This window comes from Miscanthus floridulus, chromosome 16 (genome assembly GCF_019320115.1).
Source record: "Miscanthus floridulus cultivar M001 chromosome 16, ASM1932011v1, whole genome shotgun sequence".
Classification (NCBI taxonomy): domain Eukaryota; kingdom Viridiplantae; phylum Streptophyta; class Magnoliopsida; order Poales; family Poaceae; genus Miscanthus; species Miscanthus floridulus.
This window is the reverse complement of record NC_089595.1, coordinates 89,541,960-89,560,577: the sequence shown is the minus strand read 5'-3', so window position 1 is coordinate 89,560,577 and position 18,618 is coordinate 89,541,960. Positions and strand designations below refer to the sequence as shown.

Genomic DNA, 18,618 nt, shown 5'->3' with positions numbered 1-18,618 from the left:
TTGGATCTCAAATTTTGGTTCGAACTTGTCATTTTTTAAAATTTCATATTTGAAAGGTTCAAATTTAGTCAAATGACAAGATGACCAAAATAAAAGTTGTAGATCTTGATGAGTTGAAAAACTTTGGTGTTTATCAAATTTTATTTTAGATCATTTGGTGTCTCAAAATTATTTTAGTAGTTTTGATTTTAATTTTTTAAAATTTTAATTTTTTTCCGTTTGTAAAGGTTCAATTTTGCAATTTTAAACTGTTGTAGTTGTTTTAGTTATTGTATATGTAAATATATCTATTAAAGATAATTATAGAATTTTGTACTGTATTATTTATTATTTATATGCGAATAATTCATTTTGATTTAGAATTTTGAAAAAAAAATCAACTGTGTAGGGACGCTCGCTCCAATCTCACCGTCCCCACGCGCAGCGTTCGGCAATCCTACGCCCGTGCGTTGCTCGTCTTGCACTCCTTTCGCCCCCACACCCACACCTACCTCTGCCTCTATGCCCGTCGCCCACACCACTGGTGTGCGCACTAGCCACGGCCACGCCCTAAATGGCCCGAGCGCTCAGATCCGGCCACCGCCCCTCCGCTCCCACTCTCTCTCCCCTCCACCGCCGTCGCCACCTCCCCTCTTCCTCCTCTACTGCCACCGCGCCTCCCCCTCCCCACAACCACGACGGCACCACAGAGGCCAGATGTGGTGAGGAGGCAGGCATGCGGAGGAGGCTCCTCCCCTTGTTGGATTTGGACCAGTGCCGGATGGCAAGGGGAAGCAGCCAAAGGTGATTTCGCCGCAACTTCAGCCGCCCCCACTCACCAACCCTAACCAGACGAGCAAGGCGGCCGCCACGTCCACGAAGGTCCAGAGCTTCTGTGTCGAGGAGGAGGATCGTCGGATCCTATCAGTCGATCCTGGAGCCGCACTAGTGCCTCTCTGCTTCCGCGCGCAAGGGTGGTCACTCTTCCCTTGACGAGATCTCAAGCCGATCCAAGCCGGTCAACCGCTAGACGAAGATGAACTCGACGAATGGTTCAGGTAACCACCCAGTCCATGCAATTTGATCAATCCGCACCATCTCCAGCCCATCTGAATGTGACCACTGATGTATTGATTACTGAATTCCCCTGCCACTAATCCCTACGTTTGCATTCAGTGGCTTCCGCATAGGCAAAGGCTCACGTTAGTTTTATCTGCTTTTATCTACAACTGTGTTGACTTTATTTTTTTACATAACAGTGATTAATGTTTTATGTCCATTGAATTTGGGGCCTTATACAAGTCTAGTAATGCCTGAATGTTCTAAACCTGCAAATCTATGATAGAGGTAGAGCTTACCAGTAGGCTGTTCTATAGGAGAGCACAGCTAGAAGATGAACTCCACTCATTCTGCAAGGTATGTTGCTTTGCTGCAAACAGTAACAGTACTTTTGAAATGTAGATTGTAACAGTAAATAGATAACTAAGATATGTTATGGGTAGGTGACCATTCCCACATCTTTTACTGATCACTTGTATAGACTTTCTGCATGGCTTGAGTTAAGAATATTCTTTTTCATGTGAACACATTCTCGAGATGTATAGCATCTGTTTTTTTACTGATCACTTATATGGACTTTCTGTTATGTGTAGGTAACTGTTCTCACCTGTTCTTTGTATTTCTTTTTGTTTAGCTGAGTAAGCACTAGTTCTCAAGTCAAAAATAAAACTACACACATTGTGGGGGTATTAACCCCTATACCCTTACGGCTAAACTTGAGCCGGCCCGGATCGATGGGTTCAGTCCACCCAAAAGACGACGTGCGGCCCAGCCAACCTGATCGGAGTCCTGCACAAGGAGTCAAGGCGATCAAGCAGGATCCTGGTCGGTTAGAATAGGAATCCTTATCCGGCCACATATGGCAATTGTAACTGACTAGGATTAGTTTCCAGATCTGTAACCCTGCCCCCCAGACTATATAAGGCGGGCAGGGGATCCCTCTAAAAAACATTTCTCATTGACATACAGCAATACAAATCAGACGCATGGCGTAGGTATTACGCCTTCTTGGCAGCCGAACCTGGATAAAACCTCATGTCTGTCTTGCGTCACCATCTTGTTTGTGGCTTGCGCATCTGTCTGCCGACAATCTACTACCTTGGGCATACCCCTAGGTAGACTGCCGACTATATTTCATCGACAGTGGCACGCCAGGTAGGGGGTGTGCGTACTGCTCTCCAAGCAAACAAGATGGTCATCATCTTCGCCTCCATGGCTATGCCGAACGGCCTCACGTTCACCGTCGGCCAGATCACCTGGACCACCGGCTCCGACGAATTCATCGCCATGACCATGGAGGAGGCGTGGATTTAGTCTACGCCGACCACTGCTTCACCTGCATCGGCTACGGCTCCGACCACGACAGGTATGGCTCCGATCACGATGGATCTGGCTTCGACCACAGTACATCTGGTTCCGACCACGCCTGCATCATCTTCGGCCACGCCGACAACTCGTCGTCCGCTTCCCCACTACAAAGGGAAGCAGATCGACAACACTGACCTACTCGACTCCATCGATCAGGTCGGCACCAAACTCGCTGAAACCCTAGCTCTGGTAAGTACGATTCAAAGTCAACCTAACGAGCAGGTAACCGCCCCCCACAACAAATCTACCCGACCAGCTCGGATCAGTCGTCCTGCACGACTTGGTACAGATCTCGTGGTCATATCTACTCCTGAAGGGTGCTCCGCTTGTCGCCGGCCAGCCTCCGCGATGGGTCTCCGGCTCTCTGAGTACGAAGCCTCGATGGAAAACCACCAGGTCCAGCCCTACGGCCCGCGAAACGCTGCCTCCAGCTACGCGTATAACCTACAACGTCGTTTGGATCTGTGTTTTATGCACCGACCTCGGCCGAAGCCACGCAACTTCGTCAACATGATCCGGACTGAAGATTATCAAGAAGGATCCATCCACACAGTCCAAGAGGGCGACTCCAGCTCCTCGTCTAGCATCGCATCTAATGCATCTGTCCACACCGAGCTTCAGCATCACGAAGACGATAGCGCCAAGTACGATCTGGATCTGCCAGACCACGCCCTTGGGTTTTTACAATTCCCGTCTTTCCCGCCAAGATGAGGGGATTTGATCCATGTTGTCAGCAATGACGAACCGCCAGCGGTTGGCGAAACAGAACAAGAAAGGACTACGCGCGAAGCACGCAATATTGACCGGTTTAATCGCCGACAAATCGAAGCCGAAGCAGTCCAGGAGGCACGACGCATAAGGGTCCAGCCACGCGACCTCAACGATGCTTTCGACAGGGTGGGGGACAAGCAGGTCTTCAGGACTCCAAGTGCCAACATAGCCGTCGCCATGGCGACAATGCAACGGCTATCCAACACCCCAGAAACCCAAGCGGTTCGCGATGAAATACAAGCCTATCTGACGGCTGCCATGGCCCAGACCGCAGAGATTGTAAATCAAGTCCGGGCTCCATCCGTCTCAGTCAAGTCAAGCCACAGCCGCTAGCTCCCAAGTCGCTCACAGCCACTCAACCCACGTGGCTCGCGCAACAACGACCCATCAGACAACCGTCAAGGCAGAAACGGTGGCCACGATGGTGGTCAGGATGACAACCGCCGTCGGGAGGACAACCGTCATGATGTTCGGGACGATAATCGCCAAGACAACCGCGATAATCGCCATGATAACCGCGGTCGCAGGGCTAATCCAGATGGCAATCGAGATTGCCGCGATGGCAATAACGATCTCTGCCATTACCTCAGTGGACGCGATCTGCGCGCTCGCATCAACCAGAGAGCTGACGAACGAGCATCCTACGAAAGCTATCACCGTATGGAGTATGACACTACCCATGGTCCGCCGGGTTTGAAGCAGTTTACTCCACACCTTCACCAAGTCATATGGCCCAAGAATTTCAAGCTCGAGAAACTTCAGAAGTACGACGGCAAGGAAAACCCCGAATTATGGGTCATGCTCTACGAAACCGCATGCAGATCAGCCATGGCTGACGAGCACGTCATGTCTAACTACTTCCCAGTCGCTGTTGGCCATGCAGGTCACTGATGGCTGGTTAGCTTGCCGGTGAACTACTTTGATTCTTGGCAGGAGCTTAAGCAAGCCTTCATCGACAATTTCATCGCTACTTATGAACAACCGGGCAACAAGTACGATCTGCAACGGATCCGAGATCGGAAAGATGAGCCACTGCGCGAGTACGTCCGACGTTTCTCAGAGATGCGCATCAAGGTCCCATCAATCTCCGACAATGAGGCAATCAAGGCTTTCATCACTGGCCTTCGCTTCCACGACGCCCTAAGAGACAAGCTCCTCCGGAAGAGACCTGAATCGGTCACAGCACTCCTATCCACCGCTAAGAAATATGCGGACGCCGACAACGCTAAGAAGATAATTATTGAAGCAGCAGCAAGGGTTCCATGCTCCGACCACCCCCCACACCGCGACGACTACCGCGGCAATCGTGGTCGGAACGACAATTTTGACCGCCGCAACCAGCGCAACAACTCCCGCGACCACCACGACCAACATAATCAGCGGCGTAACTGCCGTGACGATTACAGGAGCAAGCGTGCTCGGGAAGACGACGGCGAGGTCAATACCATTAAAAAGGGTGGCAGACATCGTAATTACGAAGATGACTACGCCAAAGCATTGAAGGGGCCCTACCAGCTCCATCCTAAGTCAAACCATACCATGGAGAATTGCCACGTTCTCAAGTCTATCTATACGCGTCAACAGGCTCCGGATACATCCGACAAGCCTAATGATGCAGGGGAACAACACAACGAGGATAACGACGACGACGATGCAGACCCTCGTCATAAGTACGTCAAGCCAACCGATTGCGTGCACACCATCATCGGAGGCAAAGTGTCCATCAAGACCAAGCGGGAACGCAAGCTGCTTGCCCGTGCTTGCTTGAACGTGGCCAACGCCGACAACCTCCTCACCGATCCGTGGCTCCCTCCGTGGTCTCACCACGAAATCTCTTTCAGCAGAAAGGACCAATGGGCTGCAATACCTGAGCCAAGACGTTTTCCCCTGGTCCTCAATCCTTGTATCAACAAGGTCCAGTTCGACAGAGTACTGATCGATGGCGGCAGCTCCATCGATATACTGTTCAAGAACAGTCTGCCCACCCTAAAGATAGTTAGGCGGATCTTAAGCCATACAAAGCATAGTTCTGGGGTGTTCTCCTCGGACAGAGCTCTACACCTCTCGGGCAGATCACGCTACCTGTGCAGTTTGGGACCCCGGACCACTTTCGCACTGACTACGTCAACTTTGTGGTCGCTGACTTCGATGGCACCTACCATGCTATTCTTGGTCGACCGTCGCTCACCAAGTTCATGGCCATACCTCATTATAGGTATCTGGTGCTCAAGATGCCTACCGATAAAGGAGTCCTAACCCTCTGAGGTAACGTGTACGCCGCTTACACCTGCGAAGACGACAGTTTCAAAATAGCAGAGGCCCACGACCTCTCTATTCGTATGGCCGAGACCATGCTCGACACTAAGAAGACCTCAGCGGACCACCTGGAGATCCCAGAGCTCAAGGCTCCATGCAAGAACATCAAGTCAAAGGAGCACAAGGTGATCCAGCTGGTCGACGACAATTCCAGCAAAACGGCCCTTATCAGGGCCAACCTGGATCCCAAATAGGACGACGCACTCGTCGAGTTCTTGAGGAACAACGTGGATGTGTTCGCATGGAAACCTGTCGACATGCCCGGTGTACCTCGAAACTTGATCGAGCACTCCTTGAATGTCAACAGCTAGGCCAAACCTATCAAGCAGAAGCTACGACGGTTCGCTCACGACAAAAAGGAGGCGATTAGGGTAGAAGTTACATGGCTTTTGGCAGCCGGATTTATCAAAGAAGTGTATCATCCAGAGTGGTTAGCCAACCCAGTTCTTGTATGCAAAAAGAATAATGAATGGAGAATGTGCGTTGATTACACTGATCTCAACAAACACTGCCCTAAGGACCCCTTCGGCTTACCTCGCATAGACGAGGTCGTAGATTCAACCGCCAGTTGCGAGCTCCTTTCCTTTCTCGATTGCTACTCTGGTTATCACCAGATCGCTCTAAAAAAGGACGATCAGATCAAGACGTCTTTCATCACGCCTTTCGATGCCTACTGCTACATGACTATGTCGTTTGGGCTCAAGAACGTCGGGGCTACATACCAATGCGCCATTCAGGTCTGCCTCACAGACGAGATAAAAGACGACCTTGTAGAGGCCTATGTGGATGATGTAGTTGTCAAAACCAAGGAAGCACATACCCTTGTTGACAACCTAAAATGCACCTTCGCAACCCTCAATACATTCCAATGGAAGTTAAACCCAAAGAAGTGCATCTTTAGTGTTCCTTCTGGTATATTGCTAGGCAACATCGTCAGTTACGACGGCATACACCCTAATCTGGAGAAAGTCAAAACTGTCTTAGACATGAAGCCCCCCAAAAAGGTGAAGGATGTCCAGAAGCTTACCGGATGCATGGCTGCTCTCAGCCGTTTCATATCAAGATTAGGAGAAAAAGGACTATCGTTTTTCAAACTGCTCAAAGCATTCGAGAAGTTTGAGTGGTCGGAGGAGGCAGACGCTGCCTTCACGTAGCTAAAACAATACCTTACATCACCTCCGATCCTCACTGCTCACAGAGAAGATGAAACTCTCCTACTTCACATTGCGGCAACCAATCGGGTGGTCTCCACTACCATGGTGGTCGAGCGCGATGAGCCGGGCCACGCCTATAAGGTACAGCGGCCAATTTATTTCATCAGTGAAGTACTCAACGAATCCAAGACCAGGTACCCATAGATTCAGAAACTGCTCTATGCCATACTGATAACATCCCGAAAGTTGAGACATTACTTCGACGGATATCGTGTGGTGGTCATGACCGAGTACCCTTTGGGGACATCATTCGCAATAAGGATGCGAACGGGTGCATCGTCAAATGGGCAATGGAGCTATGCCCCTTCTCCTTGGAATTTGCAAGCCGTACTACAATCAAGTCTCAGGCACTCGTCGATTTCATCGTCGAGTGGACATACTTAAGCACGCCTGCCTCTCCGGGATCCGACGAATATTGGACGATGTACTTCGACGCCTCTCTCAACATTGATGGTGCGGGAGCGGGGGTTCTTTTCGTGTCACCATCCAAGGAGCAGCTCCGTTACGTCCTCAGGATTTATTTCCTGGCATCTAATAACGCCGCCGAATATGAAGCATGCCTGCATGGTTTACGCATTGCGGTTGAGCTTGGTGTTAAACGTCTCTATGTCTACGGAGACTTGGCTCTGGTCATCAACCAACTCAACAAGGACTGGGACACAACCAGCAAGAAGATGGACGCATACTGCAAATTGATCAGAAAGCTAGAAGGCAGGTTCTATGGCATCGAGTACATACACGTGGTTCGGGACAAGAATCAAGCAGCGGATGCACTGTCAAAGTTAGGATCATCCTGAGCCAAAATCCCACATGGCGTATTCATCCAAGACCTGCTCACGCCTTCCATCGAAGAGGAAGTTTCCACGGCAGGCAAGCCTCTAGACTAGCAATTGGTGGCTATGGTTCCGGCGTCGAGCACCATCGGGCCGCCTCTGACCACTCATGAGCCCGACTGGACAATACCTTTCATCAAGTACTTAACAGATGGCAGCGGTTATACTGATCGGACAGAAAACGAGCGCCTGATGCGTCATAGTAAGCAGTATCTGCTTATCGATGGCAAGTTATGGTGCAAAAACGCAAAGGAGGAAATCTCGATGAAGTGTATAACCTAGGAGGAAGGTGAATATCTCCTAGACCAAATCCACTCTAGCTCCTACGGCAACCACGCGGCCTCAAGAACACTGGTCGGTAAGGCTTTCTGAGCAGGGTTCTATTGGCCGTCAGTAGTAGCCGACGCAGAGAAGCTAGTCCGCCACTGTGAGGGTTGTCAGTTCTTCGCCAAGAGAATCCACGTACCAGCACATGAGATCCAGATGATACCAACCTCTTGGCCCTTCGCATGCTGGGGACTGGATATGATCGGGCCTTTCAAATTGGCTCTTGGGAAATTTACATGCGTCTTTGTACTGATTGACAAATTTTCTAAGTGGATAGAATACATGCCTTTGGTACAGGCATCCTCAGAGAAGGCTGTCACATTCCTCGACCAGGTCATCCACCGTTTCGGCGTACCCAACAGCATCATCACCGATCTGGGTACTCAGTTCACCGGGAACGCTTTTTGGGACTTCTGCGATGAAAGAAGCATAGTAGTAAAATACGTCTCGGTGGCACACCCTAGAGCTAATGGACAAGTCGAGCGGGCAAATGGCATGATCTTGGATGCATTGAAGAAGAGGATGTACAGAAAAAATGACAAAGCTCCTGGAAGATGGCTCAAAGAGTTACCAGCCGTGGTCTGGGGCCTCAGAACTCAGCCCAGTTGTAACACCGGCGTCTCACCGTACTTTATGGTTTACGGCACTAAGGTAGTCCTTCCAGCAGATATAGCTTTCAAATCAGCATGGGTAGAGAACTTCGATGAAGGAAGGGTCAATGAAGTACGGGAACTAGAAGTGAACAGCGCAGAAGAGAAATGGCTCGATTCTTGTGTACATATGACCAAATACCTTGCTGTTTTGCGTAGGTATTACAACAAGAACGTTAAAGAGCGGTTCTTCGTGGTCGGGGACCTGGTCCTGAAGTGGAAGACGAACCAGGCTGGCGTCCATAAACTCACAACCCCATGGGAGGGTCCTTTCATGATCAAGGAGGTCACACGACTAACGTCTTATAGGTTATCTCACCTGGACGGTACTGACGTACCAAACTCATGGCACATCGACAAGCTTAGACGTTTCTATGCTTAACTACTGAGATATGTACACCTCTTGTACTTTTGATTTACTTCAATAAAGCAATTATGATTTCTCCGACCACTCTAATGTGTCACTTCGAATTTTATGGTTATTCTAACTTAGCCAGTAAAAGCCGACCACCACTCCTTCTACGATTTTTGGAGCAGGCCCTATCTCTGGTTCCTCCCAACACGTGCATGGGATCCGCTCTCTATGTTACGGGTGATCGGCAGGTCCCCCTTGGTTTGACTTGTCCGCGTCTACGTGTGCATAGGTCACCGTACCTCACACTCCGACCACATGGCAAACTAGGGCCGCACAAACTTTTCGGGATGATGTGTCGAGCAAAATGGTACAACTAAACAGAACGTTAACATGTTCTCACTTAGTTACACTAAGATAAAGTTTCAAGCTTAAATACGTTTTATACAAAGCAAACAAGCTTATAATGATATACAATTACGTTATTACAAGCTTGCCTGAAGAGGCTCAAGTTTACAATAACACAACTATGTCCTCCTTCTACAGCTCTAAGCCTATTACATTGGCTGGTCGGGGCGCGTGGCACTTACTGTTCGCCGCTTCTGATATCCTACTCGAGTCTCAGGGACTCTTGTGCTAGTCGAGCTGAAGGGGATGGCCCCGCCGGTGCCTGGCTGGTCGAGACCGCAGGCTTCGTTGGTTGGCTTGCAACTGATGGCGTTTCCAGCTGACTTGTCGATGGCATACCCTGTACAGGTGCTGTCCCACCTCCACACAGGTTAATGTCGCCAATTATCTTTAACGACAAGTCCAGCTAGGCCGTTCGAAGCTCCTCCGCCTTGTCTGGGTCTACCTCCTTTGGGTACCTAGCCTCCAGGCGCTTGAGATCGATCAGGGGGTAGTGGGCACGCACCATGCTTAGTACATGGGCACCCGTGTACTCACCCGCCTCCTTCACGAACTCTTGGAATCATCCCCACGCTTGTCTGCATCTCTCGACCAGTCCGAGCTGGGGCGTCCTTGGCTCTTCCTCTGTGAGCGCCGGGTCGATAAGGTCGAGGACGGGCACAATGCCAGTTGCCACTTCTTGGCACCGGTTCTTCCACGTGTCCCGCTCCTCGGTGGCCTCGAGGCATCGTGCTTTCCAGCCGTCATGCTCTTTGATCGCGGCCTCTAGGTGCCTCTTGGCATTGACTTTTAAAACTGAACACCGTACAAGACATCAAATGTAATGACATGACAAGACAAGGTGGGCAACAGAATGAGAAAGGTGGTCTGGAATACTTACTTTTCAGTTCCTCCTTTATTTTGGTGGTGTGGTCCTGGAGTTGAGACTGGTTGCGTGCCAGTTTCTCATTGTCCTCCTTCAGACGACCACACTCTGTGGTCACGCGGCTATTCCCCTCTTGGAGGCGGGTTACTTCAGCTTCTAAGCCTGCATTACAGCTGTCACTACCAACAACGCAACAATACGTGTTACACACCTGCTGTGATAAAGTGACAACTTACTTATTTTTTCTTGCTCTTTGTTATTAAGCTGGCCAACCAGGTTCTGGTTCTATGCCTCTAGCTCTGCCCTCTTCTGGTCGGTGGCTTCAAGTTGGCGGCGCAAGTGTTCCACCTCGGCCACCAGTTCTTTATTATTCGCCATGATTCCTTCAATCTGGTCGAAGCACCTCTTTCGGTACTTCGCGGTCTTCATCAAGTCGTGCATATAAACAAGCTAAGTCAGACAGATCGACTACATAATAGGGCCAAGTGGTCAAGACAAATATACCTGGACTTCTGTCACCAGACGCTTTGCCGCCCGTTCGACTCTTAGGGTCTCTTCGACCTCTGGGATTTCTTCGTGCATAACCCACTCGTCGTTCCGCCAGCGCAACACATATACATGTTGTCGCTTATCTTGGGGATGGCCTAGGACCTCTTCTACTTTGTCCTCTACAGCCTCCTGTTCAGGGGGCGGCGCTGGTCTGGAATCTGCAGTCTCCGCGACCACCACGGCTTTCCCACGAGTCGTTGCATCAGCAAGAGTGCTCTGTGCCACCTCCGGCTGCTGTTCCTTGGCTTAGTCTAGTTCCCTTGGCGCCAAGGTATCCACCTTAGTAGGGTTAGTGCTCGGAACACTTGTACTTAACTCGGCTATCTTCTCGACCAGCAGCTTGGGGACTGTTGTTGGGCCGCTCGCCTGCTGAGGTTCCGGTGGAGTTTCTTCTACTAGTTCCTCCATGGCTGGCTGCTGGGCAGTTTTTTCCGCCATTGCTGGCAAGGTCGTGCCGCACCCGGCTAGCTGGTCGGGATTTTCGGTGGACGCCAACCTAATACATCAGAGAAAAGTTCAGAAGACAATAGTATTCAATACAAATTATAAACTTACATCAAAGTTACAGATACTTACAGCTTGGACGCGCGGAATGATGTGGCGAAGGAGCGTCTCTTCGACCGCCCCTGCTCCGCGTGCTCGGCAGGTTCCACCGGATCTCTTTCCACCACCGGTACAGGCACCGGGGTTTGATGCTCGACATTTCCCCTGCTTGTCCTCTGTGCTGCAGTGGTCGGTGATGCGATCACTGCTGGCACAGAGGAGCCACCCTACTCCGTCGACACCATTTGCCTCCTCCTCTTTCGAGGGACAAGCCAGAAGATGTTCGCATCCTCTGCTTCGTCGTCTGAAAGGGGGAAGATGGCTTGGCACCGTTTGTGGGCAGCCGACCGCTTGCCAGCAGCTCTAGTCGATGCGTCCTCCGCAACCTCGAGTGCTGCCCAGTGGACGTCTTCGGTCCTGGCACTGGTCTGGGTGGCTGGGCCGGCAACTTGCGGCCAATCCACACCAGGGGGCGGAGACACGAACATTGCTGCCCGGTCACGACCATTATTCTGAGAAACATAAAAAAGATAACAGTCAATTTCCTGTTAGAACATGATTCTACAGGTACAAGGAACTATCATTTACCTTTGGGGGAGGTCGGGCCAGCTTGAAGGCGTGCTCGATGTCGTTTAACCTGACATAATTGGGATCGGCCAGGTTGAATAACTCCCTAATCATGGCCTTGATTTCTATCTTGTCGAGCGCCTCTTTCCTAGTCCTTGTTGGATCTGCACTTCCCTAGTACTCAAAGCCAGGATGTACCCTCTTCTGGCAGGGCTAGATCCTTCGGTTGATGAAGTTCCCGACCACACTTGGGCCATCTAGCCTTCCCCACAGGATCATCCTGAGCAGTTCTACGATCTGCTCCAAGTTCTCGGGCTTCTCCGACCAGCTGTTCTTCTTCTTTGGAATCAGCCCCACGTCGCACAGGGTGATTGTGTTCGGCTCTTCACGGATGTAGAACCACTTCTTGTACCACTCATCTAGTGAGGTGTTCTAGGGGCAGTGCAAGTATTGGGCTTTCATACCATCGCGCAGATTGAGGTAGACGCATACGGCTATCTTTGAGCCTCCGCTCCCTTTCTTCCGCAGACAGAACAGGTGGCTAAAGAGGTCGAAATGGGGCTGGAAGCCACCATAGGCCTCGCAGAGATGGATGAAGGTGAAGACAAGAAGAATCGAGTTGGGATGCAGATTGCAAATTCCAATCTCGTAATACAAGCAGAGACCCTGAAGGAAAGGGTGCACTGGAACCCCAAAACCCCGCTTGAAGAAATCCTCGAAAACCACAATCTCACCTGGTTGTGGATCGGGGAAGCTTTCTCCTTCCGGCGCACGCCATCCCGTGAGTGCCTTGTTGTGGAGCACTCCCATAGCGACGAGGTCTTCGATGGTCTGCTCATTGCTCCGCGACTTCCACCACTCCTTCGCCATGACTCCGCCTTTCTTCTAGGCGTCTCTCTTCGCCATTAGTCTATCCTTACTAAGGGGGTGGATGCGGTGGTGAGGGGATTGGTGATGATTTTCGGAGGAATTGGGTTCGGCAAGAGGAAGAAGAAGGTTGCGGCGGCGAAGGACAATGAGGATCGGTAAAAGTAACTTACCAGATCTATATTATAAATAACAAAGAGCTCTGTCGTTTCATCCGCCCGAGATTCTTGGGAGATGTGCGCACGCGCCGTAGACGGTTGTTCACACAACCTCGAGATCTACGCCAATAAACGCGCCCCATCATTACCAGTGTACGCGCCTCTTCGTTGATAGTGTAAGAGGGCCCACACTGACGCACCTCCATACAGGTGCCAAGCGACTGTTTGCTAGAAAAGAGCAAGAAGACAGAGTGACGTACTATACCCGTCTGTTTTTTGGCCAGACGTGTCAGACTGGACTTGGCAGAGGAAGGAGATAAATAAATACACCAAATAATATACGCATGGCGTTCGTATTTTCGCTGCATGTCTTGTGCTCAAGGATGGATCAGACTACTACAATGCTCGGGGACTGCCCAGACCACTGCCGTGCTTGGGGACTGCCAAGACCACTACCGTGCTCGAGGATTGCTCCGACCACTGCCATGCTCGGGGACAGCTCCGACCACTGCCGTGCTCGAGGATTGCTCCGACAACTGATGTGCTCAGGGACTGTCCCGACCATTGCTCGGAGAATGGTTCTCCTCAGCTACATGTGATTTGTACTCACATACAGTTGAGAGACATTTATTTAGACCTTGCTACAAGGCTCATACTTCGTCTTCCTACAAGCTCGGGGACTACGTCGGTATGATGCACCTACCGGTGCATCTCGTATCGCCTGTACAACGATTGGATTCTTAACTTCGGTGGCAATTCTTTTTTAGACCCTGGCACCACGTGCCTGCGTCACCTACTACCAGGCTCGGCGACTAAGTGGGCACACTTCACCTTGCGGTGAATGTGTTTTAATCGACCCATGTGCTTTGAATGATTGTAAGGATTATCAATGTGCTCGGGGACTGTCCCGACCACTGCTCGGAGAATGGTTCTCCTCGGCTACATATGGGTTGTACTCACATATAGTTGAGAGACATTTATTTAGACCTTGCTACAAGGTTCATACCTCGCCTTCCAGCAAGCTCGGGGACTACGTCGGTACGATGCACCTGCCGGTGCATCTCGTTTTTATTTGTACGACAATTGGGTTCTCAACTAAACTGGGAATTCTTTTTAGACCCTGGCACCACGTGCCTATGTCACCTACTACCAGGCTCGGGGACTAAGTGGGCACACTTCACCTTGCGGTGAATGTGTTGGTTTTTTCGACCCCTACGCCTCTGACGTTCAAGGACGCTATGCTTCAAGACCACTTACATTTCTTTCCAGAAATATAAGTGGGCACACTTCTCAGGACAGAAATATTTTTCTTTTTTCTTAAGAGCACCATACATTCTTCGGACAACTTGCTTCTCCGGCGATGACGGTGGTCAGAAATGTCAAGAACTCAAGCCTTACTTGTCGGAGAAGGTTAAAATGGCGTGTCGCAGCATAATACATGGTGCTCGGGGACTAGCTGTGGGGGTATTAACCCCTATACCCTTACAGCTAAGCTTGGGCCGGCCCGGATCGATGGGTTCGGTCCACCCGAAAGACGACGTGCGGCCCAGCCAACCTGATCGGAGTCCCGCACAAGGAGTCAAGGCGGATTTGGCAATCAAGCAGGATCCTGGTCGGTTAGAATAGGAATCCTTATCCGGCCACATATGACAATTGTAATTGACTAGGATTAGTTTCCAGATCTGTAACCCTGCCCCCCGGACTATATAAGGCGGGCAGGGGATCCCTCTAAAAAACATCTCTCATTGACATACAACAATACAAATCAGACGCAGGACGTAGGTATTACGCCTTCTTGGCAGCCGAACCTGGATAAAACCTCGTGTCTGTCTTGCGTCACCGTCTTGTTTGTGGCTTACGCATCTGTCTGCCGACAATCTACTACCTTGGGCATATCCATAGGTAGACTACCGACCATATTTCATCGACACACATAATTTGAGTTATGTGTCCTACCTTTTCTTTGCTTGCAGGTTTCAACAGTTCAGAGCAGCATGGGAGGTCCTTCCGTTACCAATTTCCAGCGGCAGCTTTTAGCTTCAGTTGTTGAACAAAAGCTGGTGGGCAGCAACACATCAGCAGCTTGGTTGTTATCTCAGGTAACCAGTAACAGTAGGTAAGCATTAGTTCACTTTTAACAGGGAGTCATGATCATGTTTGTGATGGTGTACTAATTTGGATTCAAACATTCAAGCCAATAGCTTGCACATTAATATACAATTGTTTCATTATACTCAGAGTGTAGACATTGATACGGAGATTATGGTTATTGCAGGGCTCCAAAATACAATTGTTTAACAGGTCCACCACAACAGCATTAGTAAGTGCCTCTCTAGGCTCCAGCTCAGTTCTTATTTATGCCATCTTTTATTTTGCGAGCCATATGTTTATTTCTCCTACATATTTCCGGTGTGTGCAGATTAGAGAGTTTATGATTAAGTGGATGGATCCTTTATGTTTCTACTGATTTTTTAACTTTGTTGATTATTTAGTCTAGTTCTTGCAAATAAGAGGTGTACAGTGGCTGTTCAGTTTAGTTAATTAGATTATTTGTCAGGCACAAGGTGTATCTGCAATTGGATTAGTTATAAAATGCATTTGATAATTGGTTCAGTTTTGGTCTACAATTAAGCATCAAATTTAGAGAATAAATTTTAGTTTTATTTGGTACTTAAAGATGGCTATTGTTATAGCACATGTCACAATAGGACAGGACTTAGCTTTCCTTACTATTAGTCCGTGCGTAACTGCGTGAGACATAATTTTCTAGATACAGTCACATTTGTCTACAAACCACATGGATCCTTACTACTAGTCTGTGGGTATATAAGTGGTGCTTCATTTGTAGTGAGGATATGAATCAGTGCATAGTCTGTGAGTATATAAGTAGTATGAGCTAATTCTTGAACTTTGTTTTTTTTACAGATATGCACACATCGGACCACGCAGATTTGCACTGGACCTACATAATTGGGTGAGCATCTCTTTTTATTTGGTATTGTACTCTAGTTAAGTCAGAGATACGATTGCTTCTGAGAGTTTGTTACTTTAGAGAACATGTTTTAGTTTTATTTGGTACTTACAGATGGTTATGATACTTATATGATACATTTTCTTACCAATCACCAATGGTCTGATTGAGTCAAGCATTCAGAACTGTATGAGACAGGCATAGAAATAATTTCCTAGATACATGGACCGTCACAGTTATCTACAGACCACACTGCTTCCTCCATTTTGCTATGGTATAAGATTGTCTTAGTACATGAACACTCTTGAAGGGGATATGGCTGTCAATAGATCATTAAGTGGATTATCAATCTAATATATGATAGTTGCATTTCATCCACATGGTGGTTATATGTGGCAGGGGTTTACAGTTTTTGGCACTATCTTGCTTGATCTCCTGAGCGGAAAGCACATTCCATTAAGTCATGTTAAATTTTCCTACTCTATGTGTGCTTTTAACATATTCTACAATAATAATGGAAATAAATAAATTTTGCACTAACCTTTTGTCTCCATTATTTAGTTCTTTGTGTGTGGATATTTAGTTTAACTAGTTTTTGCCGTTGGTCTATTTTTCAACCTGTTAAATTCCAATTACTAAAACCATGTGATAGATAAATAGCTGGGGTTGTCATGAATGGTAACTATCATATTATAGTGTTCTGCACAACCCTTTAATCAGCTAGTGATTGCTTCCTTCTTCCTTATATGCTCAATGTTGCTCTTACGGAGCACCAAAACTTCTGAATCACAATCATAGTTGGGCTGTCATAGCGATAATACTGCTGAAGGTGCTATTTTCATATTCATTCACGGTAGGTTACATACTAGGAAGTATATTGCCACTGGAGATCATCCACTATGTATATTTACATACTAGGTTACAATTATGACTTGTGATGATGTTCTAAATAATGGTCTTGTGTTTGTGGATGTATATATATGTATATTTGTGGCTGTCAGATTTGAATTTGAATTATATATATATATGGTCAGATTTGAATTTGAATTATTTTTTTTTTTGCTGAAAAATCCACTGTAGGGGCGGTTCTTGATTGAACCGCCCTTACAAATACACAGAACAAGGGCGGCTGGTGATACAGCCGCCCTTACAGAAGTCCACTACAGGGGCGGCTGATATTACCAGCCGCCCCTACAGAGGGCACTGTAGGGGCGGCTAAAAACACCAGCCGCCCCTACAGAGGGCACTGTAGGGACGGCTAAAAATACCAGCCGCCCCTATAGAGGGCACCCCTACAGAGGCACCCTCTGTAGGAACACCCTGGGAAAGGCGGCTGGCGCAGCCGCCCCTACAGAGGCTCTAGAGCCGCCCCTACAGTAACATTCTGTAGTTGTGGCAAGTGATGGAGCTGAAGCTGTTTATTTATGGCCAAAACCAAAGCAAGTACATGTGTACTAACTTTGGTCGGCACGCAGTCGATACGGCCCAACCGAGCGGGACGCTAGCTGGCCGGGAACGGGGAAGAAGAGTAACACGCTGGATCAGTAGAGGGCATCGCTGACCAGTTTCTTCTGCACCGTTGCTGGTGGTGCAGCACACCAATTCTTCTCGACATAGCTAACGCATTGGCATTCAGCCTTTTGCTTAGAGCACCAGCAACCAGAGCAGAAGCTGGGGCACGAAGCAAAGGTGTCGTAGCACACGCAGCCACCGGTTAAGGGACAGTCGCAGTCTTTGCAGACTTCGTCCGTCGATTCCGCCGCCGCTCCTGGCCAGCACGTAGGACAAGGAAAGCGTTTCAGGAGACGAATCGATCGGCAGATGGATCACATTTTTATGTTTTTGGATTGGAGATGTGGATCAATGCTTAGAGATACCTCCTTGGATGAGACTGGCAAAGTCAATCCAGCTACGTGCCGAGGACTGCCCGGCGAAGAAGCCCAAGGCCACCACCAGGACCAGGAGCACGGCAAGTGCGCTGCCCTTGTTGCCTCCCATAGCTGCTCGATCTCTCCGTGCAGGCAGTCTTGCTTCAGTGCCGTGTGTGCTTCCGGCCGGTCACCTTTGCCCCGCCACAGCCAGTGCCAGGACCTTCCCTATTTATAGGACAGATTCAACCGTGGGGAAAAAAAATGATTCATTTACCAAGTACAGTTGCTGCATGCTGCTCATTGCTCGTGTTGTGCAGTTGTGAATTGTGATCCCTCGACAACGTCCACACATTTGGATAGGGACCCTAATTGTCCTTATCCCTATCCCACCCACCACAATCTGTTATCCTGTTCCCCAATCACTACCCTGTCTCTCATTCAATCACTTATTGTCCTTTTTCTTTTCCTCTTGTGTGACAGAGGCTCTAACAATACAGATCACCTAACTAAAAAATCTGTGTATATTATAAAATTTTCTAGTATGGTCTATATGGATATGGTATAGGGGCTGGGTGTCTTACAGCATGGTATGCAAGGATTTGTCTTAGATTACATACTGCGTTTCATATTGGCACAGCTGACTTTAGGAGACCATATAGATTCAAATAATCCACGTCTCTTATAATCCTAAACCTCACAAGCAATGTATCTCAACATGCAGCCTATGGCCCTGTTCGTTTGAACTTATCAGCCGTACTGTTTCAACAAAATAACAATGTTTCTCTCTCACAACAAATCAGCATCAGCAGTTTTTTTAGCCAGCCGAACAGTATATATCCACTTCAGCAATTCACTACATATAATTAAAACCCACTAGCACATGTAATCGTGATGTCCACGTCAACAAAACATATAAGCATTTTGTTGTCAACACCAACATTCACGCCATC

The 18,618-nt window shown here is 48.7% G+C and overlaps 1 protein-coding gene across 1 annotated transcript; it reads left to right on the top strand.

The window, feature by feature from the left end:
* Positions 1–898: 898 nt before the first annotated feature.
* Positions 899–15,293, top strand: LOC136511001 (uncharacterized). Its single transcript, XM_066505255.1, has 5 exons — positions 899–1,037; positions 1,331–1,395; positions 14,800–14,925; positions 15,102–15,146; positions 15,246–15,293. Exons 1-5 carry the CDS (start codon positions 1,016–1,018, stop codon positions 15,291–15,293), a joined length of 306 nt encoding a protein of 101 aa, XP_066361352.1. The 5' UTR covers positions 899–1,015.
* The last annotated feature ends 3,325 nt before the right edge of the window (positions 15,294–18,618 follow it).